The 25,989-nt window shown below is 55.0% G+C and overlaps 1 protein-coding gene across 2 annotated transcripts in view; it reads left to right on the top strand.

Moving 5' to 3' along the window:
• Positions 1-938: 938 nt before the first annotated feature.
• The window catches only part of RHBDL3 (rhomboid like 3), a 48,937-nt gene continuing 23,886 nt past the window's right edge, over positions 939-25,989 (top strand). The window contains exons 1-4 of one of the 2 annotated variants that reach the window (XM_070393104.1): positions 939-1,089; positions 16,813-16,971; positions 20,602-20,826; positions 24,494-24,642. In XM_070393104.1, coding sequence (XP_070249205.1) covers positions 979-1,089; positions 16,813-16,971; positions 20,602-20,826; positions 24,494-24,642 — 644 coding nt within the window. In that variant the 5' untranslated portion in view covers positions 939-978. Of the gene's footprint in view, positions 1,090-2,668; positions 2,687-16,812; positions 16,972-20,601; positions 20,827-24,493; positions 24,643-25,989 lie in introns of those variants that run through there. The other variant, XM_070393105.1, reaches the window with a different exon arrangement.

The following is a 25,989-nucleotide window of genomic DNA, read 5'->3' as shown; positions in this document are numbered from 1 at the left end:
CCTTTGCTCTAACTTCATTCCTGCTTGCTTTAGTCTACCTCCCCTTTCCCGGTTGGTCAAATGAAGCCAGGGCACTGTCATATAGCTCTGGCTGGAGGGAGGGCAAGGCTTAGGGTGGGGGTCCGGGGCTTCCCCGTCTGACTTCTCCCATCCCTAAATGATGGGCCTACCTGGCCTCCCCAGTCTGAGCCCTCGGTGAAGAGAGATGGCAGGGTGACGGGATCGCCTCCTCGCAGCATCCGTCCCCAGTTCACTTTCAGTTAACCCTGGCGTTGCCAACTTAGCGAAACCTCCTGCCTCCTTCACGCATCTACTGCCTCCAACTAACCGTTAGCCCGGTGGGTCTAGGGAAGCGGGCACTGCACCCGGCCCCGGCCCCGTGCAGAGTCGAACCCGACCAGGGGTGGAGGCGGGCGGTGAGGGGCCCAGGGACAGAGCAGCCCCATCCCCGCCCCGGGAGGTGCAGCCACTGCCGGCCAACCCCGCCGCCGCCGCCGCAGCCTTCCGCCCTCCCGCGCTGCGGCGCTCTAACCGATTTGGCCCGGGTGGCGGCGTCCAGGGGCGGGGGTGGGCGACGGCGGTCCCGGGAGCAGCCCCGCCCCCGCCTGCGCACCGCCCGCGAGGAGTCCGTGGGGAGGAGGAGACTCCGGCGCAGAGCGGGGGCCGCGGGAAACGGGAAGGGAGCGCGGGGAGCCGCGGGCTGGGCCGGCCCAAGGGCGCCCTCGCTTCGTAGCCTGGCGTGGGGGCCGGGGCGGAGGCCGGCGGGCCGCCAGCGCGGAGAAGTTTGGCCGCCGAGGGGCGGGCGTTCCGGGTCGCCAGGCGGCGGTGCGGGGGCCATGCGGGCGGGGGCGGGCGCGGGCGCGGAGGCGGCGCGGCGCGCACCGAGTCCCCGGAGCGGCGCGGCCGCCGCGGCGCAAAGTTAGCCTGGCGCCCGGGACGAAGCCACAGCCGCCAGCCGCCCCCGGGCCCCGCTCCGGCATGGGCGAGCACCCCAGCCCGGGCCCCGCGGTGGCCGCCGGCGCCGAGGCGGAGCGCATCGAGGAGCTCGGACCCGAGGCCGACGAGCGGCCGCCCGCGGCGCCCGAGGACGTGAGTGCCCCCTCCCCTGCCCGGGCAAACTTTCTGGGGGGCGCTCGGAGGAGAGCTGCCCCGACTCGCCTCCGTGGGGCAACTTGGAGGTTTCAAGGTGACGCGGGAGCGCCCCGGATTGGCCGGGTCCCCGCGGGCGGGAGGGGCGGAGGGACCGGTCTCCCCCAAAGCGCGAGCGCCACCCCCTCTCGGGCTCTCGCGGCTTCCCTGCGGGACGCAGCCCGCGCCGCTGCGCTGGGGACCGTGGGCCGCCGGGGCCCCTTCCCCGCGGCTGGTGCAGTGCCCGGGACGCGGCGTTTTCCCGCAGAGGCGGCCGCGTCACGGCAGTGACTCCCCCTCCCCTCCCACTCGCGACCTGCGGGTTCTCCGGGCCCGGGAAGGGGCGGGCGCCGCGGGGTCCCCGGAACCCGGCACCGCTAGCGGGTGTGCGGACCCCCTGGTTCGCCCACGGATCAGCCCCTGCCCGCACCTGCGGTGTCGCGACACTGATTGAAATTCAAACTGGCCCCGTCCCCGCACCGCGAGGAGGGAGAGGAGTGCGGGGAGCCGGTCGCTCCAGAAGGGGGCTCCGGAGTCCGGGACGCGTCGGTACCAGGACGGTCCCTGGCGGGGTTTCGGAGGGGCTTCCCCAAGGGCTTCCCCGCATCTGCAGCTCCAGCCTCCTCCCCTGGGTCCCGGAAGTCATCTGCGTAGCCGGCACTGGGGGGTCCTGGGAACTGGGGTTTCCTAAGCTTCTTCCTCCCAGGTTGACCTGCACCTAGAGAGGCAGACCTTCGGCCCTGCCCCGTCACTCAGGGTTGGGGAGACGGGACTGAAGCCAGGCCCCCTCCCAACCTACCAAACCGAAGCCGAAAGTCTGGATGTGCGGGGGGCGGGGGGGGGGCAGGTAGAGCATAACACCTTCCCCCCCTTCGGCTCCTATAGTTAAGCCTCTCACTTGCTTCTGGCCCCAAAGCCCGGGTAGAATCCCGCGTCCTCACCACTGGGACTCAGCCTGGAAGACACGGGGTGAATTTCAGCACATGGGGGAGCCCCTTCCTCCCAACCCGCAGGCAGAATGTTAGCGCTTGTGCGGGGGGGGGGGGGGGGGGGGGGGGGGTTGGTTCCTGAGTAAGGGGTCTCTGCCCCCAGCAGGTGGAGGCCATGGCCACTGGTCTGATGGAAGGGCACTGGGTATGCATTCCCTGGCCGGGGAGCAGAAGGGGGTACAAGAGTTATAGTTACTAGAAGTTATTGGAGGCCCTTGGGCAGAGTCCGACGCCTTTATTGTCATCCTGGAAAATCCCCCTTGTTCTGCGCATCCCGCTGCCTGGCTGTCTGGGAAGAGGGACCCTCCCCCACCCCCCCCCACCCCCGCCTCCCTCTCCTGAGTTCCTTCTCTTTGCTCAGTACCGACTCACCTGGGAAGCTCTTCCCAGGTTTTCGCTGGTCTCCTGTGGTGGGTCCCTGAACCTGGGGAGCAGCTGGGAGGCTATTTCAGAAATATTAGGGGCCTTCCAAAGCCTTGGTGATAAGTGTGTTTCTTTCTTTCTCTCCTCTTCCTCCTCTCCTGCATGGCCTTCCTCTCTACCAGCCCTGGAAAGTCCTGTTTGATCAGGTATGTGAGCAGTTAAATTCCCCCTCTTCCTTCCAGCCCTCCCCCAAATCAGAACTGAAGATGGTGACGTGGGGGGGGGGGGGGGGTGACCTAGTGCATTTCTGGGACTGAAGACACTGCTCCCCTGATTTCAGGAGGAGGGGGGCTCCCCTGAGACAACCTTCCCTCCCTCCCTCCCTCCTCTCAGCTCACTTCATCGGAGCTGGGTCTATACTATGTAGAGACTGGACAATACATACTGAAAGTCAGCGATGGTGTCTGTATGCCAGGGGATTGCAGTTGGTCCTGGGGAGGCGGGGGAAAGGCTTAGGTTAACATCCCCTCCTCTTCTCTAACCCACTATCAAAGCTCTGTGGCCACCAATGAAGTCAAATCTCTCCCATCCTTGGAGCGCAACTCCCAATACGGGCTCTTTTGAAAGCTAACTCTGATTTTCTGGCAGGAATGGAGGGAGGGGTGTTGGGAGAATAGTATGTGATTGTTGCAACTCCTGGAGTCTAGGCCTGGGGAATGGAATGGGGTTGAGGAGGCCAACCAGAGATGGACAGCTGACCTTCGGCCAGGATATGGTTCTTTGCTTGGTACTTATGTTGGGTGCTATTGATGGCCCTTCTCCCTCTTTGTGCCGTGAAGCAGCAGGAGAGGAGGCAAGAGCTGTCCCAGTGTTGGGGGAACAGTGAGCACCGCAGTCCTGGGGTGAGATGACTGAGCCATGAACCTTGTGTGGGAATATGTTTTGTTGGGGAGGGAGACAGCTGAAAGAGTAGCTTGGACCAGACCATGTCCTGTTGCAGGCAGGGGAAGCCTTTGAGCGTTTTTTGGCAGGTTTGTTACGGGATCCAAGCCATGCTTTGGGAAGATTCTGCGTGACAGTGGGGTGGTGGTGGGTGGACTGCAGGGGTGAGTGATGCTATGAGGAGCCTGCTGCCGTGCATGGACGCAGGCATTGACTTGGAGGAAGACAGTAAGAATGAAAAGGAGGAGGGACATGGTGATGGGAGACTTGGCCGGCCTCACTACACTGAACAGATGAGGTGAACCACATATATAACTTTGACATTCTGAATTGAGGGGGAAAAGGGAAAGTCAGGGTTGGGATTGGGGGGAGTGGGGTTGGGAAGAAAGGACAATTTTGGTTTCGGACAAGTTCAATTTGAAGAGCCAGCTAAATGCAGATGCCCAGGAGGGAGCAAAGACATGGGATTGCAGCTTGAAAGACATGGCGGGCCTGGGGTGGGGACATGGGGTGTCGTCCACGTTAACACGAGGCCTGGCTGTGGTTTGAGGAGCGTCTAGTAGCTCCTGTCCCCGTGGGGTAGCACATCTCTCCCTCTGCTCCTAAGTGCCACCCACTCTCCCTCCGGCTCCTAAGAGTACAGCAGCTGCTGGCCCGATGCCCTGAGGCAGGAGGGAGCCGCTTGCTGCCACTAGTACCCGACCAGCAAGCTGCCAGCCCTTCACACTTCTTGTCAGATTTAGAATCAGAACCTAGAACACGGTGTATCATTCTGTTTGGCTCTGTCTGTGTCTTTCTCATTTGATTAATCTCCTTTGCTGGTCCCTGGGTGTGTGTTTACACTATAAAACAAACTATTTGGGTGAATGGAGGAAAACTTTTAGTAGGAGGAATTTGGAACTGGAGGGAGCAGGGAGAATGTGTAGGACCTGATATTAGTGGGTGGTCTATGCAATTCAGTTTCTGCCGCTGGAGGGAGGTCCTGAGTGTCACAAAGACCATCCCCCTGCTTCGCGGAAGGCCCCCCCAGAGTCCACTCTGGACAGGCAAAATTATCCTGGGAGAGAAACTCCCAAAATGTACTCTGGGCAAACAATTTTTTTCTCACAAGTTCTGCCTATCTACTCCCATCCCTCATGTGGCATTGGAGGCCAATTTTTGTCATCCTTCCTAATGGTGCTTTTTAAACATTTTTTAAATGTATTTTTATTTATTTCAAAGAGGAAGGGAGAGGGAGGGAGATAGAAACATCAATGATGAGAGAGAAGCATTGACTGGCTGCCTCCTGCATGCCCCACACTGGGGATCGAGCCCACAACCCAGGCATGTGCCCTGACCGGGAATCCACTGTGACCTCCTGGTTCATAGGTCAATGCTCAACCACTGAGTCATGCTGGCCGGGCCTGTCGGTGCTTTGTGTTGAAGGACAGGGTTTGACCTCTGGCACATACCCAGTCCCTCTGCGTTCGTCCCCTTGCTTTGCAAGGCCAACCCTGGACCATTCCCCTGATAGGGCTAAATGAAGAGTAGGTCTGCAGCTCCACAAACGGACACCTGTTTCAGAAGGATGCCAGTTTATTCAGAACGCTGAAGTGTTTTATTCTTCCTGCCTCTCCTCTGGGCCTGCTTAAAGGCAGGATTTGGTGAGGGTGCACTTGGTGCCCGTAGGAAAGAACATTGGCTGGGGATGGCAGGCACCCTCCCTGCCGTCTCTTAGCCCCAACGGGTCAGCCTCTGGTGAATGGGGTGGGGGGAACTCACACCACACCTGTCAGAGTTCCTGCAAGCTGATGTGGCCCTACAGTTCATTCCTCAGAGGTCAATGGGATGAGAGGCTGGCCAGTCAGCTGGATTAAGGGGATACCAGTGGTCAGCTGGTTTCAAACTGGGATCTGCTGGGACCTTTTCCAGGTATTAGGAATGGAATTGGACCAGTTCTTCTATGCTGTCTAGTTCTTCAGCACATAGAGTAGCTTTGACTCAGCATGAAACTAATTGGACCTCAAAGGCTGGAAACCATGACCTTGGCCTTTTGGTCTTACGTGGTTACCCCTCAAGTAAATGGCCAGAATGCCTTTTGTGGGAGCTGGAGGTGAAGGAAACAGGTGAACCCAGATCCTTGGAAGTTTATCCAATTGCCCTCTACCCTCGACATTCTGGGCATTTGTCTGGCCTGCTCAATCTGGCTTGTTGCATGATATCCATCTTCACCCCTTCCTCAGTTTTTCCCATCGATCCCAGAAGTTACAGCCATCAGGATGCCTGAAGATCATCACCCCCTCCCCACTACCTCCCACATGTCCCATGTTTTTGTTTCCTATTTTAACTTCTGCTTGAAGGAATTGTCTTCTCATATCCTTGCAATCTTAATGGTTCTCCTAGATACTAGGTTTTAAAGTTACCATAAATATTAATCTGTTGTTATAGTATCACTAGAGGCCCAGTGCATGGGGGTGGGGGGGTTTTCCCTCAGTTCAGCCTGCGCCCTCTCACAGTCCAGGACCCCTCGCTCCTTACCACCTGCCTGCAGAGCTCACCAGCCGCGAGCCTGCTCAGCCAGAAGCTGGGCTCGCTGCTCCCTAGTGCTGCCTTGGAGGCAGGAGAGGCTCCTGCCACCACTGCTGCGCTCGCCAGCCTTGAGACCAGCCTCTGGCTAAGTGGTGCTCCCCATGTGGGAGCACACTGACCACCAGGGAGCAGCTCCTGCGTTGAGCATCTGCCCATTGGTGGTCAGTGTGCGTCATAGCAACTGGTCATTCTGCCGTTCAGTCAATTTGCGTATTAGGGTTTTATTTATAGGATATTAGGGTTTTATTATATAGGATGATAAAAAATGTCTCATTTTTCTATAGTTGAATCTGTTGGACTTTTGCTTCACAATTCCTTCTATTGCTTCGGGCCTGAGACAGTTTTCATCCCTTTTCAGATTTCATAAATATATGCTGCTATTTCTTACTTCTTCTATGATTTAGAAAAAATATTATCCAACCCTCTACTCTATCCATATCTTATTCCTGTCCAGTTATACCAACATCACCTACTAAGAAACACTTCCTGGCCCGGCCGGCGTAACTCAGCGGTTGAGTGTCAACCTATGAACCAGGAGGTCACGGTTTGGTTCCCGGTCGGGTCACATGCCCAGGTTGTGGGCTTAATTCCCAGTGTGGGGCGTGCAGGAGGCAGCCGATCAATGATTCTCTCTCATCATTGATATTTCTCTCTCTTCCTTCTCCCTTCCTCTCTGAAATCAATAAAAGTATTTTTTTAGCCCTAACCGGTTTGGCTCAGTGGATAGAGCGTCAGCCTGCGGACTCAAGGGTCCCAGGTTCGATTCCGGTCAAGGGCATGTACCTGGGTTGCGGGCACATCCCCAGTGGGGAGTGTGCAGGAGGCAGCTGATTGATGTTTCTCTCTCATTGATGTTTCTAACTCTCTATCCCTCTCCCTTCCTCTCTGTAAAAAATCAATAAAATATATTTTAAAAATATATATTTTTTAAAAAAAAGAAACACTCCTGCCCTGGTCAGCGTTGCTGAGTGGTTTGAGTGTCAGCCCATGCACCGAAGGGTTTCGGGTTCGATTCCTGGTCAAGGGCACGTACCTGGGCTGCAGGTTCGAGCCCAGTTCAGGAGGCAACCAGTCGATGTGTCTCTTTCACACTGATGTCTCTCTCTCCCTCTTCCTCTTCCTTTCCCTCCCCCTCTCCTTCTCCCTCTCCCTTCCTTTCCTTACCTCCCTCCCTTCCACTCTTTAAAAATCAATGGAAAAATATCCTCAGGTTAGAAATTAAAAAAAAAGAAGAAGAAGAAGAAACACTTCCTTTATACATTGTTTGAGAAATGTTATCATTTGGAAAATTTCTTTAGGTGGTTGGGTATATTTCAGCTTTTTCTCTGTTCCACTGATATTCACAATTTCTCTCAGGTAATGTACCTTTTTGTTATTGCTTTATATGTGTCCTGTAGCTTTCCTACGAGCTCTTTTTGATAGTCTTACTCCAGTCCCTTCCTGAACTCCAGGGAGGTGCCCTCAAGGATCCAAGGTCAAATAGCAGGTCAGTGGCAGATGTGGGACCAGAGCCCAGTAAACCCCCAAAGGGCTTCTGGAGTTGGAAAACCATTTCCAGTTACCCTTAAAAGTGCTTTCAAGATCTGAAAGTGTTTAATGAGCAGAAGGGTTCGTAGCAGAGTTCTGTTAATTCACACAACACAATTGCTTTCAAGCTCAAACAAGCAAGAGGCAAAAGGAAGAATTGAAAGTGACTTGATTGTGTCTCTCTTTTTCCCTTCCCATGGGGAGCATGCATTTCCCAGACCCCCCAAAAAGACTCCCAACTTTGCTGATTTCCCAGAAGGATAGTGGGCCAGTCTTAATTATCCCACCACAATTACAAATCTATGTATTTATACTATACTATATACCCTAGTTTGCAAATAGAACAGGGGAACAAACGAACAACCAGTCACTATGACGTGTGATGACCACCAGGGGGCGCGTGCAGAACATTGGCCACAGCAGGATGGTGGGGCAGGTGAGCAGGGGCACCAGACCAAGGCAAGGTGCGGGTCGCTGTCATCAGGGCGAGCCTCTGGTGGTTACTGAAAATTCTTTGCTCCAGCGTACCACGGTCCTGCCCAGCACTTCCACCTTGCTGCCTGTGCCAGCGCCGCGCCATCAGCAGGTGTGAACAGCGGCTGCCGGCCCCAATCACCCCTCAGGACTTCTCCACCTCCCCCTGCTCCTGAGGGGCCAACGGGGCTGGCAGCCACCTCTTGCACCAGCTGCCACAACGGCCCCGCTTGCACCTGCTGCCAGTGCCGGAGACGCCACTCGCACCCACTGTTGGCGCGCACCCACTGTTGGCGCCCGGTGCCAGTCCCAATCGCTCGGCACCATCAGCTGGTGCGAGCAGTGGCTGCCGGCCCCGATCGCCCCTGAGGGCTTCTCCACCTCCTCCTGCTCCTGAGGGGCGATCAGGGCAGCAGGTGCCACTTGGGCCCCCATTGCACTATCATCAGGTGCAAGCAGGGCGGGGCCAGCACCATCAGCAAGTGGGAGCAGTGGTGGCGGGAGTGGGGCTACTGGCAGACAGGCCACTGGAGGCCGCAGCAGGAGGGGCTGGGCAGAGGCACAGAGGATGGGCCGAGACCCACCCCTATGCCCATAGCAGCCTCGCGGCCCACAGTTCCTTTCAAGGTGCACGAATTCGTGCACTGGGCCCCTAGTGTGAATTATAAATGTGTAACTACCAGAGCACAGTGCTGCTTAGATGGGCTGCCCGGGACAGAGCCCTGGATTTGGAGTCAGGTAGTCCTGAGTTCAGGCCTTACTGACTTTGTGTTGGGAGAAAATGACATTAGCTCTCTGAGCCTCCGTTTCCTCTCCTTAAATGGAGACGATCATCTTTAACTCCCGGGCGACTGTGGGAATTAAGAGAAAGCTGAAATTCTCTTCCCAATGCCTGATAACCAGTAGTCAGCCCCTCACACCCACTTCCCCCTCTCCCTGCCTGCTGCTCCCCCGGGACTCCTGCATTATGGCTGTGACTCGGCTTCAGTCCCCAGGCAGCTGGGACATGTGACGGCTGGCCCTGGATGAGTCAGCGTGGGCATTATTACAGCTGCTCTTAGCGACCCAAGAGGCCTGGCTTTAAGTCACAGCCCCCAGCTGTCATCTCAGAGTCTGAACCTCGAGGGCTTCTGTGGGGAGAGGACTCTGAAGGAGGACAAGCAGGGTGGAGAGGGACAGCTTGGTGGAAAGGTGGCCCCCTCCCCATTGCCCACCCTACCCCAACTTCCTGTATTCCAGGGGAAGTCTGAGCTCTTCTTCCCCTCGAGGCCCAGGTGTGGAAAGAGCTGGGGAGCCTGAATGTCCAGCTGCTCAGCCTGAATTCAGGTCAGGATGCTTGATTCTCTGCTGAAGGAAGGGGGTTCTAGCTTCTCCCCTTCTGGGAGAAGCTCCTTGAGAGGTATGAGCTGCCTCCCTGCAGACTCCTCACGTGGCTGAGAGAACAGAAATAATGTAGCTGGGAATCCTGGAATCACCATTCCCAGCCCCAGCTGGGAGCAGGCCAGGTGGTGCCCCATTCTACTCTCCGGGAGTGCCTTTGGGCAAGTCACTGATCTCTGCCCACCTCAGTTTCTGTATCTGTTAAATGGGACTAATCACATTTACTGTAGGATTGGTGTGAGAATAGAAGTGATAAAATACGAGCCCTAGCCAGTTTGGCTCAGTGGACAGAGAGTCGGCCTGTGGACTAAAGGGTCCCGATTCGATTCCGGTCAAGTGAATGTACCTCTGTTGCAGAATCCTTCCTGGCCCAGGCCTAGGCCCTGGTCAGGGCGCATGCAGGAGGCAACCAATCAATGTTTCTCTCTGTCTTTCCCTCTCTCTTCCACTCTCTCTGAAAATTAATGGAAAAATGAGGATTAAAAAAATAAAAATACTTGTGAAAATCAGTATTTCTGAATCAGGGGGAATGGTGGGAAGTGGTTTGCTCTCAGAGGTGAATTATGATCCTCATTGGCAAGGAAGGAAAACTGCAAGAGAAAGGGGCTAGTCCCATAACCTCGCCTCCTGACCCCTGACCCCGGCAGCTGCAGGCCTGGACGTCATTTATGGGGCTGTAAATATCCGTGAATGGGCTGGAGTTCCCTGGTGGGCTCTGGCTGCTGGGTGGGATGCTCTGCTGAGCCATAAACCCCTGGGCAGCCTCGTTAATTCTGCTCTGCTCAGAAGCCGGCTAATGAGGCAAGGAGCCAGCAGATGAGCCACAGTGACCCCCACCCCAAGTGGGGAGGGCAGCTGCCTGCACCTTGCCCTGTCCCAACACACATGCCCTGGGGTCATTTCCTAGGGCTCGTTCTGGTTCTGTCCTGGTGGACAGAGGAGAGAGAGTGTGGCTGCGGATGGGAGCCTTCTGAGGCTCTAGGTCCCAACCTTCCAGACCCAAGACTCCTTTGCCATGATGGCACCGCAGGTGCTGCCTTTGGGGTCCTTGAAAGTGCCCACACCCCTCATTCAGATCGAGGGCCTCTCTAGGTGCCGGACAGGGAGAGGGTCCCCCCAGGAGAGAGACGGGAATTCAAGTGTTGGGAGCTGGGACCGGACGTATCGTTGTCCTGGGAATGCACTTTGGGTACATCACACATGCAGGAGAGATATAAAATAGATGTGTTCCTTTCTCCTGCTGCTGGGTATATTCTAAAGCCTTGGCGGGACTTGCTGGCCTGTGGCGGGAGGGGAGGCTGTGCCGCTGTCCCGGGTGCTGAGCAGGCAGATCCCAGCTGGTGCGGGCTGTTCTCTGGGAGCTGATCAGCGGCCTATTCGGCCAGTCCAGGCAGTCGGGCAGTCGCTGATTCCTCGGCCTCTCCTGGGGCTGGCATTCCCCTCCACCCTCTGGCTGGGACCGGGGTCTAACTGCTGGAGGAGCCCAGACACAGTGTCAGCTGCTGTGAGGGCCTGTACCACTCGGGAGATGGAGGCAGAGGCTGATTTGGAACCACCAGCCAAGGGGCCAAGTGCATAAAAGGGGGAAATGCCTCGACTGTGGACGCATGCATTTCCCCAGAGTGCTCCATGGAGTGTTGCTGTGAAAAAAATGCTGTGATCCAGTACGTTTGGGAAATGCCGGGCTGAGCAAAATCAGACAGGTTTCCCCATTGCAAACCTTCCAGAGCCCTTGGTTTGGTTTCTGCATCATGCCCTTCCAAGAGGGTTTCCCAAACTTACGGAGCCACAGAACCCTTATTTCATGCACCATCTGGGGCCTGGTGTTCCACAAAACACACATTGGGAAACCCTGAGCCAGTTGTACTTCATATAACTGAACAGGGCAGAGAAAAGCTAGGAAGAGCAAGGCTGGAACCCCCAACCCCAAGGAGGAACCTGAACTGTCTTCAGGTTGAGCAGTAACTTGCTTTGTGATGTTGAGCTCGTTTCTGTTGCCCTCTGCTCTGGTGTGCCCATCCATAGCTTGAGCGTGATGCATGGCATGTAGTCAGTTCCTAGTATCTGTGAAATGAACGAACGAGAGGATTGAACTGGGGGTCCCCCAAACTCTTTAGCTGCAAAGCCCTAAGGATGGGACAGTGCAGCCTCTGGGCCCCTGCACCTGGGTGTCCGTCCATCTACATGTCCCGCTGTCCACACTTGGCCACTCAGCTCTCCATGCCCCGTTTTTCTTCTCTGTGAAATGGAGCCCACAATAGCATCTACCTCATAGGGCTGTTGAGGGTTTTAATGGAGGGACTATATAATTTATCATCCAGATTGGGGCCATTTTGAGAGGGAAAGGGGCTCTGTGAACAGTCATGCTCAGACAGTAGGGACAAGCCAGGACTGTCCCAGGCCCACCAGGACACTGGTGAGGCAAGGGTGCGATGAGGCGGTGCCTGTTGTCTAGCGGGCATTCCATATGCACAGCGCTGCCTGTGCTGTCCAACCAGGAGGCATGCAGGAGGCCAGCACACAAAACACTCACAGTGGGGCTGCCCTAGCTGGGAGGGGGCTGCTCAGAACCCCTTTTCCAGTCCTCTGTGCCTCAGAGGTCCTACAGCCCCAGAACCCTGCAGAGTAGCTTGAAAACTCCCTGGATCAGGGATGAGGAGTGGGTCCTCCAGGGAGACAGAAGGAAATTCAAGTGCAGACAGAGTTGTCCTGGAAATGCAGTTTGTGCAGCTCACACACAGGAAGGTTCTTTTCAGCCCTCCTGGACCATGGCTTATGGTTCCCTGACCTGCTGCCCCTCTCCCCAGTGTCACCAGGTGACAACACAGACCTCATCCACGCCCCTGCCTGGTCCTAATTCCAAATTTCCTATCACCCCTGACTGAGCAAGGATGCAGAATAGATCAGCTGCCCCTATGGGCTGGATGGGGTGGGATGGGCCCCCTACATCTGGAGAAGGCAGAGCTCCTACCACATGACCAATGGAGAAGCGGAGGCAGTGTGCCTAGGGACCTGCCCAAGATGGCACAGCGCGGGAGGAGGGGTTCCTTCTGGGACTCGCCCCACCCCTTGCCCCAGAGAGGGGGACAGACCCCAAAGTGTCAGCAGTACAGAGGGAGCCCTAGCCGGTTTGGCTCAGTGGATAGAGTGTCAGCCTGCAGACTGAAGAGTCCCAGGTTCGATTCCAGCCGAGGGCACATGCCTGGGTTGTGGGCTCGATCCCCAATAGGGGGCCTGTAGAAGGCAGCCAATCAATGATTCTCATCATTGATGTTTCTAGCTCACTCTCCCTCTCCCTTCCTCTCTGAAGTCAATAATAATAATAATGCAGAGGGAATTTGGTGGGTCCTTTTCCCAGCCTAAGTCGTAAGTGCACTAGGAAGGGGTCCAGGTGGGAGTTGGGATGCACAGCAGGCACAGCCTGTGCGAGGCCCCCGGCTGGGGAAAACTGGCGACTTAGAGGATTAAGGGGCCAGAGGGCTGGGTGCTGGTGGGATTAAAGTCCCCTGGAGCCTCTCCCCACAGCAGCTCTTTTCAAGGCTGAGGCAGGTGGGAGGGGCCCCTCACTGTCTTTCTCCCTCCACCGGCCAGCATCCTCCACTCAGGCTGAACGTGGGCTTGGCCTCCCCCGCCCCCCACAGCACTGGGCCCTATTCAGGAGGCAGCTGCCAGGATGCTCCCCACTCCCGACTCCCCGCTGGGCCCCTGCCTGCGGTCCATTCACAGCCTCATTCACCAGCCCATCAGGCTGCCTCCAACCCACTCAGCCCAGACTCATCCCGAGAGCACCCCGCTGCCAAAAGTGGGTGAATGCAGGGCCTGGGACTCCCGGGACAGAGAGCTTTGGGGCCTTGAGCGCACTCTTAACAAGGAAATTTCATTTGTAGGGTTTGTATCCCCAAAAGCTCCAAGCCACGGGACTGGTATGTTCTCATCACCCATAGCTTGCCTTGAAGGAAGGGTGCTCCCTGCTTTGCTGTGAATGGGGCAGTTAGAGCTGGACATCGAGTCCCTGTGACCCTGGGTCCTGGAGAGGGTTGGCCTGCGTTTGCGAGGGGATGTGACCCTGCTTGACAGACAGGTGATTGTGGCTCCAGCAGGTTACCCTAAAGTACACAAACCGGTTAGTGGCAGAGAAAAGAGTGGGATTTTGCCTTGCACCTTGCAGACTCCTAAGAAGCTCGGAGCTGCCTTCCTGGGCAATGGGATCTACCTCCTTCCTTTACACGTCCTCTCTCAGGCTTTCCCTGTGTCTCTTCTCCCTTCGTCTCCCTCTCTCTGCCTCCCACCTGCCCCTGTGCCCCCTGCCGACTGTCAGCCTCTGCTCTTGTCCTCATCGTCCCTGGTTCTTGGTGGGGGGCGGGGGTGGGGGAGTTGGAAGGTGCTCTGTGTACATTTGTGGAGCCCAGGCAGCCACCCCACCCCTGCCTCTCCCTCCCCACTAGTGAGCCTCCTGCATCCCCGAGGCCTCATTATTAGGGTAGTGATGACCCCATTGTCTGGCCTGTCTGGCCCTGGCACTGAAAGGTAGGGTTTTGGCAGAGAAGGGAGGCTGGGCCTGATTCCAGCTCATCCTCTGCAGTCTGGAGCCTGTAATGTGCTTGGGGCAGGACTGGCAGGCCTTGGTGGGGGGTGGGGGCTTGGGGAGCCCTAGGGCAGCCCCTGTCACTAGGACAACAGCAGGGAGCCCTGGAGGGGGAGGGGGAGAGGGAGCAGGTGGTCCTTTGTCTGGAGCTGGAACGAAGGAGAGAGGCCCTTGTCTGATCTCAGCCCCTTCACCCCACTGCCCCCACCCCCAAGCCTATAGGCAGCCCCTGAGAAGGGGCTGGTATCTCTGCTCCCATGAAATGCAAGGCCATTGGGCTTCCTCCCCCTCAGCTGCAGCAGGAGACTCCATGCTGTGTGCAGGCCACTGCCCCCCTGCAAGTGCTCATGGGGTGGGAGTGGAGGATGGATTTTCCCAGGACGCAGGCCTGCTTCTGAACCCCGCTGTCATCCCGCATCAGCCCACCCAGCGTGGGAGCCATGTGGAGCCAGGCCAGGCTGGCCAAGGAGGCCCTCCCTGGCCGACACTGCCACTTCGCCTCTCCAAGCTTTACTTTCCTGTCTGAGCAATAAGAAAGTCAGAACTGTTACTTTTGTTAATATATTTTTATTGATTTCAGAGAGGAAGGGCGAGGGTGAGAGAGATAGAAACATCAATGATGAGAGAGAATCATTAATCAGCTGCCTCCTACACACCCTCCCCCACTAGGGATCAAGTTCATAACCCCGGGCATGTGCCCTGACCTGGAATTGAACCGTGACCTCCTGGTTCCTAGGTCGATGCTCCACCACAGAGCCACGCCAGGCCTGGAAGAACTTGCTTTTTGAGGCTCCTTCCTGCCTTAAAAGTCTCTGTTTAGGGTGGGCCTGTGAGACTCCTAGAGCCCCTCCCCTCCTGGGTCAGCACTCACCTCTTTGATCCTTAAATGTTGCTTCTGAGCAGCAGGGCAGCTCTGGGGGTTGAAGGTCATTGGCGACCAGTGGTGAATAGAGGCAGCACAAAGCTGCCTGGGTGTGGAGCCCTGGCTCTGCTGGCTGCTGGCACTGTGCTCATTTTCCCGTGCCTCTGTTTCCTCATCTGTAATATGGGGATGATAATAGAACCTATTTCATACAGTTGTTGTAGGAAGTCCAAGAAATGATATACATAAAGTGCTTACAGCTGTATTTGGCCCCATGAAAACATTCAACACATATTAGGTATGTTTATTCTTTTCCTTTAAATTGATTTTAGAGAGAAAAGCATCGGTGTGTCGTTCCACTTATTTATACATTCACTGGTTGGTTGTTGAACGTGCCCTGACCGGGAGATTGAACCCGAAACCTTGGCAGTCATTCTAACCAACTGAGCTACGTGGCCCGGGCCTAGGTATTTTTATTCTTAAAGGTCTTTATGGGGCTGGGGTAGCTGAGTTTTCCGCAATGCTCTCTCGTGCGAACCACATTGTGTCATCTCTGAAAGCTGGTGTTTGGGGTTGAGGGTGGGGACCCGCACTGTTAGGTAGGCCTCCTTAGGCAGGGCCTCTCTCATTGAGTTCTGGGGGGACTGAACTAGCCCATGACTTGTGACTCTTGCCTATTTCTCCTGGATTGCCTGAGAAATGCTGCACTGAGAAGCAGCCTTCCTAAGATAGTAGTCATTGACCTTACCTAGAAAAGGGGGAAACGTGGATCTGCTCTTCTGGGTTCCTCTCTCTCTCTCTCTCTCTCTCTCCACACACACACACACCTCGGAGTCTGATTGCCTTCAGCAATCTCAGTAACCCTTGCAGCATCTCCAGGATGCAGTGAGCTCATGTGGGGAGGCGCTTGGGAACAGGCAAGCTGTCAGCAGAGTTAGCGTCAGTTCCTAGCAGGGTGTGTGCTGTGGGGGGGACACTGGGTGGGTTCTTTGAGGAAAGGGGGGCTATGGAAGAGGGGCAGAAAGGTTATCGGATTCTCCGGGAGAGATGAATAAGATCCTTTTCTAACTGAACTGATGGGACTGTCCTTGGGAAATTGGCACCCATCTCTCCATCCAGACCTCCCCTGTGCATTCACCGCACAAATCTTTATTGAGTGCAATTCCGCCGGCTCGATGCTAAGCACGGGGCTATGTTGTGACGCTGCCGTCAGGGAACCGGCAGTCCGGGAAGGAGTCGAAAGGAGACGATTACAGAGCTGTGCGGGGTGGGCGCTGGAGGTCTGTCCCAGGTGCAGACGTGTCTAAGAGGAGCCTTTCCGGAGAGGGGACATCCAGTGAGCTGGGAAGGGTGAGTGGGAGGCTCTCCGGGAGACGAGGGAGAAAGGAATCCTGGGCGGAGGGATCCACGTGTGCAAAGCTGCAGAGAGCAAAAGGGTGATGCCAACAAACAAATCACAGAGCACAGTGCCTTTGGGGAGCCCTGCCCTGGCCTGAGGGGGGAGGGGGGTGACACAGAGGGAGCCAGCAGTCACATGCAGGGTTGGCAGGCTGTGCTCCCTGCTCCCAGGCCTCGAGCATTCCCCACTGGAGTCCCTCTGGCCCAGGCCCCAGAAGTTCCTCATCTTCCTCTGCTCATCTCCTTTTCATTCCTGCTTTCCTCATGTCTAGAGTCAGAAGTAAAGGCGGAGAGAAGGGAGTTTAACCTCTCTGAGCCTCAGATTCCTTGTCCACACACCAGATGCTTGGATTAGTGGATCTCGAAGGTCTCCAGGGCCTTCTAGGATTTTCCGTGACTGTCCAAGCTTTGTGTGGATGTTTCCCTCGGGGGCCCTGGAAACATCCCAGACCCCGCCCCGGCCTCTGTTGGCAGAGGTCTGGGGACAGGAGCCGGGGAGTGGTGCACCTGTGGCAGAGCGAGAGGGGGCCAGAGCCTACTGACACGCCCCCCCCCCCCCCCCCCGGCCCCCCGGCTTGTCTGTGCTTCTCCTGTAGTGTGACCCTGGGAACACCGGCTACATCAGCTCAGGCAAGTTCCGCAGCCTCCTGGAGAGCCACAGCTCCAAGCTGGACCCGCACAAAAGGGAGGTGCTCCTGGCTCTGGCCGACAGCCACACCGATGGGCAGATCTGCTACCAGGACTTTGTCAACCTGGTGAGCACTCTGGGGCCCTTGCTGTTGGGAGGGGCCTGTCCAGGGGTTGTGGTTTAGCCGACCCTTTTGGACAATTAAAGGGATCTCTTGGCCCAGAGCACTGAAAAAGCCCAGGCTTCAGCCGGTATCACCCAGGACCTGGTTTCTCTGTGCCTCTCAGCTCTGCCTTCTCATCCTCTGAGAAGCCGCTGGCAATTCCAGCCCCTCCCATTGAGGCAGCGAAGTGGCTGCCGCTGTTCTAGCGCTCACACCCTCAGGCCTCACCATGCAGGAGAAGAGAGGGACTCCTGGTGGCAGCTCCCACACAAGGGGTTTATTTCCTCCCTCCCATGGGCCCAGATTGGCTCAGTGGGGATGTGTTGACTGACTCGAACCAATCAGTGCCCACCTCTGGAGCTGGGAGTGGGCTCCCTGCCACTGAAACCAAGTGCTGGGAGTGGGCGGCAGGAGGTCGTTGTGGCAGGAGAGGAGCTGGGGAGCAGGTGTCGGAGGCTCAAGCCAGACCTCTCCAGGAGCAGTTGGGCACAGGAGCTCGTCAGACCTGCTGGCAGACGCCCTGGCTTGTGGGGGGGACTGGGGACAGGAGCCCGTGAATCCTGCCCACTGCTCTGACTGAGAGTAGGGACTCCCTCCTCTCTGCGGGTTACTGCTGTGTTATTACTGGGGTGAGATTGGAATGGGGTCCAGTGGGGTTAAGCAGGAAGCATGTTACCTGCCACGGGATGGTTGGAATGTCAGTTGACTCTACATGAACTAACAGGATGAATCCAAGGCTGGAGTCTGGCCTTGGTTTCCCTATTGAAATGGGTGGGGACCGTCACCTCTCTTCTGTCACTCATGGAGGGGTGAGACAGTGTCCTCTCTTCTGTCACCCGCTGGTGTCAGTGCTGGGGGAGCCAGTCCCACTCAGATCTGTCCTGTGCCAGATGGGCTCCCTGATGTGGACACCCAGCTTTGGACCTGTTTTAATTGCCTCTCGGCTGAGGGCCTACCTTTGTCCAGCGATTACAGGGAGCAGCAGTAGGGCTTTTGGGTTCCACTGCTGTTCAGAATGGACCCAGGGAGCAGGCCTTGTAGAGGGCAGGGGTCAGAGCTGAGCTACAGGAAGAGGGGCAGCCGGGATTCATGGAGCAGGCGGTGGAGGTGAGCCCTGGGACTTAGAGCCCAGCTGTGCCACCAAAGACCAAGCCCAGGGTCTGGAGTCAGGCAAACCTGGGTCCCTCTCCTGGCTCTGCCTGTGCCACTCACTGGGAAAGATCTTCTGAGCCTGGATTTTACCTCCTTCGGGGTCATTGCAAGGATTCAATGAGGTGAAATATATGAAAGACTTTGTTGTCTGTAGTATTCTTCCAGCAGGTAAACTCTGCCTCCTTCCTGAGCCCTTCCTCATCCCAACCCCCACAGTGCTTTGCCAGGTCTCTCTTGATTGATTGATTGATTGATTGAATGAAGAGAGAAACATCGACCTGCTGTTCCACTTATTTATACATTCATTGGTTGATTCTTGTATGTGCCCTGACCGGGCATTGAACCCACAACCTTGGCTTATGGGGACGATGCTCCAACAAAGTGACCTACCCGGCCAGGGCGCCAGGCTTCTCTTATAGCACAGACCACATTACATCCCAGCTGAGTGGCCAGGGTGGTCACGTGAGGATGTGCAGGTTGTGTTCTGTACAGGATGCCTGGCAAAGGGGTAAGTGGGGCCTGGAATCTGGCATGGGCTTTGCTCCCCCAGGCCTGGAAGGGGTGCAGCCACCTGGAGGGAACAGATCCCTATCTCCTTGGCAGGAAAGTGCCAATTACCTGGATTCCAGAGGCAGGCAGATCTGGATGTGAATCCTGACTCTGATTTCCTAACGATGGGTCTTTGAGAAATTACTCTCCAAGCTCTGGTCCCCATCTTTATGACGTGGGGATAATCCTAGGCACCAGATAACTAAGATGACACCCTCTTTTGCTGCTGTTTATACATCTGTCTCTCCTTATAAGTTCCGTGAGGCCCAAGACCGTGGTTCCTCCTGCGCCCAGCACAGTGCTAGGCACGCCAGGGGAGCCGGTGAGGGGAGTATGTGCTCACTGTGCTGCTGTGCTCATGCTGAGCCCGACCCCGCACGGGTCGTCAGGGTGTGACTGCGGGTGTGTTTGTGAGTGTGCATGCAGTGCACGCCCACGTGCATGTTCCCACTCGGAGACTGAAAGAGAGGATGGTAAGTGTGGCTACAAAATACTGCACGCTGGGATCCTGTCTTGGGCTTACCATGTACCTGGAGCCCCAAGCCCTGCCTGCATTTACAGAACTCCTGAGCCAGTAGGAAGGACCACACCCGAGCTTTGTAGGTATGGAGGGGAGGAGAATAGGGAATCTTTGGAAGGGCTTCCTCTGGGAAGGCCTGCTGGGGCTTTAAGCCAGACTTTAAAAGTAGAGGCAGCAGAATCCAGGAGGGAAAAGGCTGCAGAGGGAGGCTCATTCCACCGTTTGGTCTGAATGCAGATCCTCCCAGCTTCCTTCCCCCGACAGGGCTTCAAACCCCTGTGCCTTGGTCTGCCTGGTGCACCTGGCCAGCCCTGAGTGGACTCCTGCCTCCGGGTTCAGCCTCTTGTCCACCGCCGGGCCCACAGTCCCAGGAATATGCTGCTAATCCCCACACCAGCTGCTGTGGAACAGCCACCCAGGCGGTGCTGTGGGCTCTGGGGTTGGGAGGACTTCGTTTCTAGGACATCTCCCCGTAATCAAGGTCTAGAATGTGGTCGTGGAGGGCAGATGGGAAGCAACAGAGGCCTTGGGGCTGGACGTCAGCAGGCTGCTCTGATCTCTGGGAGTCAGGCTGACTGCCGGGTGAGCAGCCAGGGCTCTACTGTGTTGGGCAGCCTCAGACTGCCAAGGCAGGGTCAGCCCTTAGGCAGGGTTCCATGGCCAGTCACCTGAAGGTACTCAGGAGTGGTGACCTTCCACAGGCACAGCTTTGGGTTCTGGGAGAGTCAGCAAGGGCTGCCCAACCCTTCCCACGCTAATGTTTATGAGGACGCTAAGTCCTTCTCACCCTCCAGCTCTCACTCAGATATCACCTCCTCCAGGAAGCACTCCCTGACCACCTCGAGACCAGGTTGGGCTCCCTCCCGTGTGCTCCTGCAGCAGCCCTGACTCTGAACTGTGATTGCTGGTTACTTATCTGTCTCGAGCACCACTGTATCCCCTGTGCCTGGCAATGTGCCTAGTAGTTGCTCAGGAAATTGTGATGGATGGATGAGAGATAGGGGGATGGAAGGAAGGTACTGTGAATACATGAATACAGGCGCAGGAGCCTTACAGGGTGTGAACTTGATGGGTCCTAAAAACTCTCTGTGCTTTGGTTTCCACATCGAGCAAAATGGGGATATTCATAGGCCTTGTGTAACAGGTAGACTGGCTGTAGCAGATGAACCAACAAATTGTGAAGTGCTTAGAACAGCCCCTGACATGTAAGAGCTCAGTGAACAGTGCTTCTGGTGAGCTATTGTAGAACAGTAAGAAAGGTGGGGTCAGGCCTGGTTACGTCTAAGGATTGTGCTGGCTGGGAAATGGGTCGGGGCTCCCAAGACCCTGCTTCTGACCCTGCCCCCCCCCCCCCCACCCTGTTTCCTGTGCAGATGAGCAACAAGCGGTCCAACAGCTTCCGCCAGGCCATCCTGCAGGGGAACCGCCGGCTCTGCAGCAAGGCCCTGCTGGAGGAGAAAGGGCTGAACCTCTCCCAGCGGCTCATCCGCCACGTGGCCTACGAGACCCTGCCCCGGGAGATTGACCGGAAGTGGTACTACGACAGCTACACCTGCTGCCCCCCACCCTGGTTCATGATCACCATCACCCTGCTGGAGGCAAGGACAGGGATGGGGAAGGGCCGCTCGGCCTCAGCACAGCCAGGGCGAGGGGATGTCTGAGATCGTGAGGGGCCGGGCAGCATCTTCTCCACCAAAAGCCAATGGTTGAGGGAGGAGCCAGTAGCAGTTGTCATTGCAAGTCCAGCCCCAGTAGAGGGCTTGCAGTGTAGTCCTATTTCCTGGACCCCAAAGATATTCCAAAGATTCTTACTTCAAGCAGTAGTCACTGCAGCAAAATCCCCATGTGACCAGCCCAGCTAAACAGTAACAACAAAAACGATGTGATAAGTTCACTGATTTGGGGGAGTTAGTCAGGCTAACTCACGAAAACCAATTTATTTTAGTTCCTCCCTGAGTGAGTGATGTGGACAGGTCATTTGCCCCCCTGGGACTCCATCCTCCGCCTGGGAAGCAGAAATAAGCAGGCCTGCCCTCCTTCTCCCCTAGGCCCCCTCAGGAGCCAGAGAATGGAACACAAAAGCCTCCCGCAAATGCCTATGGGAGGGAATGTTTCTGAACAGGTAAATGTGGACTTAACACATTTTGAAAGAACAGCCTCCCCTTAGGGAATCATCCAGACCCATTGTTATTCTGAAAGTCTCCTGCTTCGATATCAACGGAATCCAAAGGTACCCTTTTCTGAACCAGGGCCCATGCGTTCGTGAGGAACTCTGAATTCTGTGGGCGTTCAGCCTGAGAACCCGTGGGCCCCCCCACCCCTAAATGGATGCTCGGCTTCCCTTTGACGTTTTATAATCTTCACCGGTTTCTCTTCCAGAGCCATGGGCCTAATTACCACCCCAGTGTATGTTCTTGCAAAGTTCCTAATCAGACGGCAGGATCGTTAAGCTTCATGGCATTCTTCTTTTTTCCTAAATGAGAATAGCTGGTCTGCAGGCCCAAGGCTTCTTCCAAGTTCACGTTGAAATTGAGATTTTTTTCTGAGATATTCTTGGACTCCTTCTCCAAATGCTTACTGTGTCGGTCTATTTATTAACTTCTATTTGAGGACCAATAATAACGAGCTGCCTTGGAAGCTGTATTTGTTGCCAGGCCACCCGCATCCTGTTAGGTGGACAGAACGGCTCCCCAGAGAGCCCAGGGGAGTCCAGCTGCTGGTGGGCCTGAGCCAGTCCAGGCTCCACCCAGGAAGCCCTAACCCGACGTTAATTACAGCTGCCTTCCCGAATCGCATGCCGGGCACCCGGCGGGGCCTCCTGTATTTTATCTCTAAGCCAGTGGTTCTCAACCTTCTGGCCCTTTAAATACAGTCCCTCATGTTGTGACCCAACCATAAAATTATTTTCGTTGCTACTTCATAAATGTAATGTTGCTACTGTTATGAATCGTAATGTAAATATCTGATATGCAGGATGGTCTTAGGCGACCCCTGTGAAAGGGTCGTTCGACCGCCAAAGGGGTCGCGACCCAGAGGTTGAGAACCGCTGCTCCAAGCCTCATCACTACCCTGGAAGTGTAAGCATTCATATCCCCATTTCCAGGTCAGGGAATCGAGAACCAGAAAATTCAACTCATTTGTCCAAGGTTACCCAGAGAAGCCAGATTTTGTGTCCAGATTGGTTTCGAATTTCCCGAAGCCTCAGCTATGTAAACTTAAACCACCATCCTAGAAGAAAATGTTGAAATAACTGTTTCAGAGTCCTTGTACAAAAGCCCAAGGCTTTTTGTTTTAAATACAGTTCTAGATGCCCAGTTTTCTTATTCTATAACAAAGAAAATAGAAGGGACCCACTATTAGCCAGCAATAAAAAGTAAGAACCTGACCTGGCTGGTTGCAGGCTCCATCCCCAGTAGGGGGTGTGGAGGAGGCAGCCAATCAACGATTCCCTCTCATCATTGATGTTTCTATTCCTCTCTCCCTCTCCCTCTCCCTTTCTCTCTCTGAAATCAATTTTAAAAAGATTTAAAAGTAGACCTGTGTCTTTTTTTGTTGTTGTTCGTTTGTTTTTTGTTAATCCTCGCCTGAGGATATTTTTCCATTGATTTTTAAGGAGAGTGGAAGAGAAAGGGAAAGACAGAAAGAAACATCAATGTGAGAGACATCGATTGGTTGCCTCCTGCATGAGCCCTGACCAGGGCCCAGGCCAGGAAGGAATCAAACCCAGGACCCTTTGGTCTGCAGGCTGACGCTCTACCCAATGAGCCAAACTGGCGAGGGCTAGCCCTGAGTCTTAAAGACAAGAATTGAGGGCCATTTAGTTGTAGGAGGGAAGCCCCATCAATTGCTGGAGAAGACATCACTCCCGGTGCCCAGCTCTGTACCTGAGGCATCCTTAAGAGATTATGCACATACCTGATTAAGAACATAGGGACACGATTGATGCATTTTAGAAAGAGTTCCAGAAAAAAAATAGTTAAATACCCTTTTAGGGCTTACGTTAGTGTGCTGTAATCATTTGCATAGTCTGCTTATGCAGGGTGGTGGTGAGGATGCAGAGAAATTGGGACCCTTGTGCCCTGTTGGCGGGAGTATAAAATGGTGCAGCCGCTATGGGAAACAGTATGGCGATTACTCAGAAAATTAAACAGAATTACCACGTGATCCAGCAATCCCACTTCTGTGTATATACTCAAAATAAATTGAAAGCAGGGACTCAAGAAGATATTTGTACACCCATGTTCATAACAGCATTATTCACAGTAGTTAAAATGTGAAGCAACCCAAATGTTCATCAACAGATGAATGATAAGCAAAATGTGGCTTACTCATACAATGGGAACGTTACTCATCCTCAGGAAAGGAAGGACATTTTGGCCTAATCAACAGCATGGATGAACCTTGGTGACATTATCCTAAGTGAAATAAGCAGAAGTCGAGCTACCTAGAGTAGCCAAATTCATAGAGACAGGAAGTAGAATGGTAGTTGCCAGCGATGGGGAAAGGAGAATGGGAAGCTAATGCTAAATGGCTACGGAGTTTCAGTTTTCCAAGGTGAAAAGACTCCTGAGGGCGGATGGTGGTGATGGTTGCCTAACAATTTAAATGAACTTCATGCCCCTGAACTGTACACTTAAAAGTGATTTAGACGGTAACTTGTATTTCTATGTATTTTACCATAGGTTTTTTTAAAATATATATTTTATTGATTTTTTTACAGAGAGGAAGGGAGAGGGATAGAGAGTTAGAAACATCGATGAGAGAGAAACATCGATCAGCTGCCTCCTGCACACTCCCCACTGGGGATGTGCCTGCAACCAAGGTACATGCCCTTGACCGGAATCAAACCTGGGACCCTTGAATCTGCAGGCCGACGCTCTATCCACTGAGCCAAACCAGTCAGGGCTACCATAGGATGTTTTTTTTAAAATCAACTTGTGTGGCATTGCCTTATCCCCCAGATGGGTATGTTCTTTATTATTGGGATTAAAGTTTAAAATCCTCCAAACCCTTCCTGCTTAGCCCCAAGGAAGTGTGGGCCGAGATCATGTGACCATGTTGTGAATAGCTGAGGCAAAATAATCAAACAGAAGTGGGGTGGAGATGGTTGAAGGCGAGGCTGAGCGCTGGCCGCGGGGGAGTCCCTCATTCTCTGAGAAGGAAAGATGACAGCTTCCAGCAAGGATTCCAAGTGTTAGCACCAGAGGGTTCCTGGGCAGTTTTGCACTTAGTAATGGGCCCCCTCTGTCCTGTGCTTCCACCCAGGTGGCCTTTTTCCTCTACAACGGAGTGTCACTGGATCAGTTTGTGCTGCAGGTGACCCATCCCCGGTACCTGCAGAACGCACTGGTTTACCACCCACAGCTCCGAGCACAGGCGTGGCGCTACCTGACGTACATCTTCATGCACGCGGGGTGAGTACCTGTCTTCTTTCCCTCTATCAAGAGTCCCTATGGAAGAAGAAGTAGCCCCTATCGCCTGGATTGAAATATATTTTTTAGTTTGTCTCCCTGGACACAGGATTTGAGGTGACTTCTTGAAACTCATCTAATACCAAAGTATATGAGTTAATGGGAGTGTATGGGAAAGGGGAAATACAGAGAGTAAAATGCTCACATCCCACAGTGAAATCAGCACAAACATCCATAGCATGTGAGTCTATGTACCTGCTAGAGGCAGGTTATAAACTTCTTCTGAGCTTCCTAGTGGCCAAAGCAAAGAGGGAAATGTGGTCAGCTGCCAGGTTCATTGTCCGTAAACTGTTGTGTGTGAGTGCCCCCATCAGTGAATCAAGGACAGATTTCTTGAAACTGCCGTCTTCCCTGAGTGCTCTCCATGCGTGGTGAGGGTCTTCCTGAGGAATTTGGCAACACTTACTGTCCTTTTTACAGAGCCTTGTGGCCTCGTTAGGGCTGGAGTGCGGTCCGTTCTCACTGGTGCCTCTTACCCAGGATCAGGCCGGGTGACTACCCAGGTCCAATTCCCTTAAAAAGCACTATCTTGGCTGGAGACCTTTTTTACGTAGTAGAAATGCTGAGTTGGAAAAGCGGAGTCCATGGACCCCCGGCCTCTATGGTGTCTTCCACAGCCTCTCCAGGGAGAGAAGCAAAAGGGCTCACTGTTAGTCTGGGGCAGCCCTGCGGGGTGCCTGTCCCTGGGGTTGGACATGGGAAGAGGATCACTCTGGCCCCCGAGGCTCCATCATTCTTGTTCCTCGGCAGAAAGACCCACAGTGGCCAAGAGGGAGCCCCGCTGTGAGCCTCTCTTCCTGCTGAGCCTCTAAATGGCACGAATGCCAACCCCTAATTGGCTGCACCTGCTGGGGAGGGCTTGGGTGAGGAGACGTTCTGATGGTTCCGATGAACGCCTCCACGCTGAGCCAGAGGGGACTGTGCCACAGCTGTTTGTCTTGCCTGCTGTCCCAGGCTTTGATCTCACAGGGCTAAGGAGCAGAGGGAGGGAGGCGTGTCATGTATCAGTCTTCTCTTGAGTCAAGATTTGGAGGCAACAGGAAGCAGGGACTTCCCTGGCCAGGCCCAAGCCCGTGGGTGCATGTGGGTTGAGACTATCTGCCTTATTTGCAGGACTGCCCTCTGGCCTCCCCTGATCCTGTGAGGTAAGGAGGGAGAATGGACAATGTCTCCAAGGCCTCCTTGTCCACTTTGCCTCCAAGAGCTGAAAGGCCGGAGTGGCCAGAGCACAGATGCTCCCCCCGGAGGCACAGGGGTGGCCTCGAGCCTTTCTCTGGCCGTTGCTTCTCC

This window comes from Myotis yumanensis, unplaced genomic scaffold (assembly GCF_028538775.1).
Source record: "Myotis yumanensis isolate MYYU_CA2020_CCGP unplaced genomic scaffold, mMyoYum1.0.hap1 SCAF_16, whole genome shotgun sequence".
Classification (NCBI taxonomy): Eukaryota; Metazoa; Chordata; class Mammalia; order Chiroptera; family Vespertilionidae; genus Myotis; species Myotis yumanensis.
Note: the sequence above shows the minus strand (reverse complement) of the source record. Positions and strands in the feature narration are given on the sequence as shown.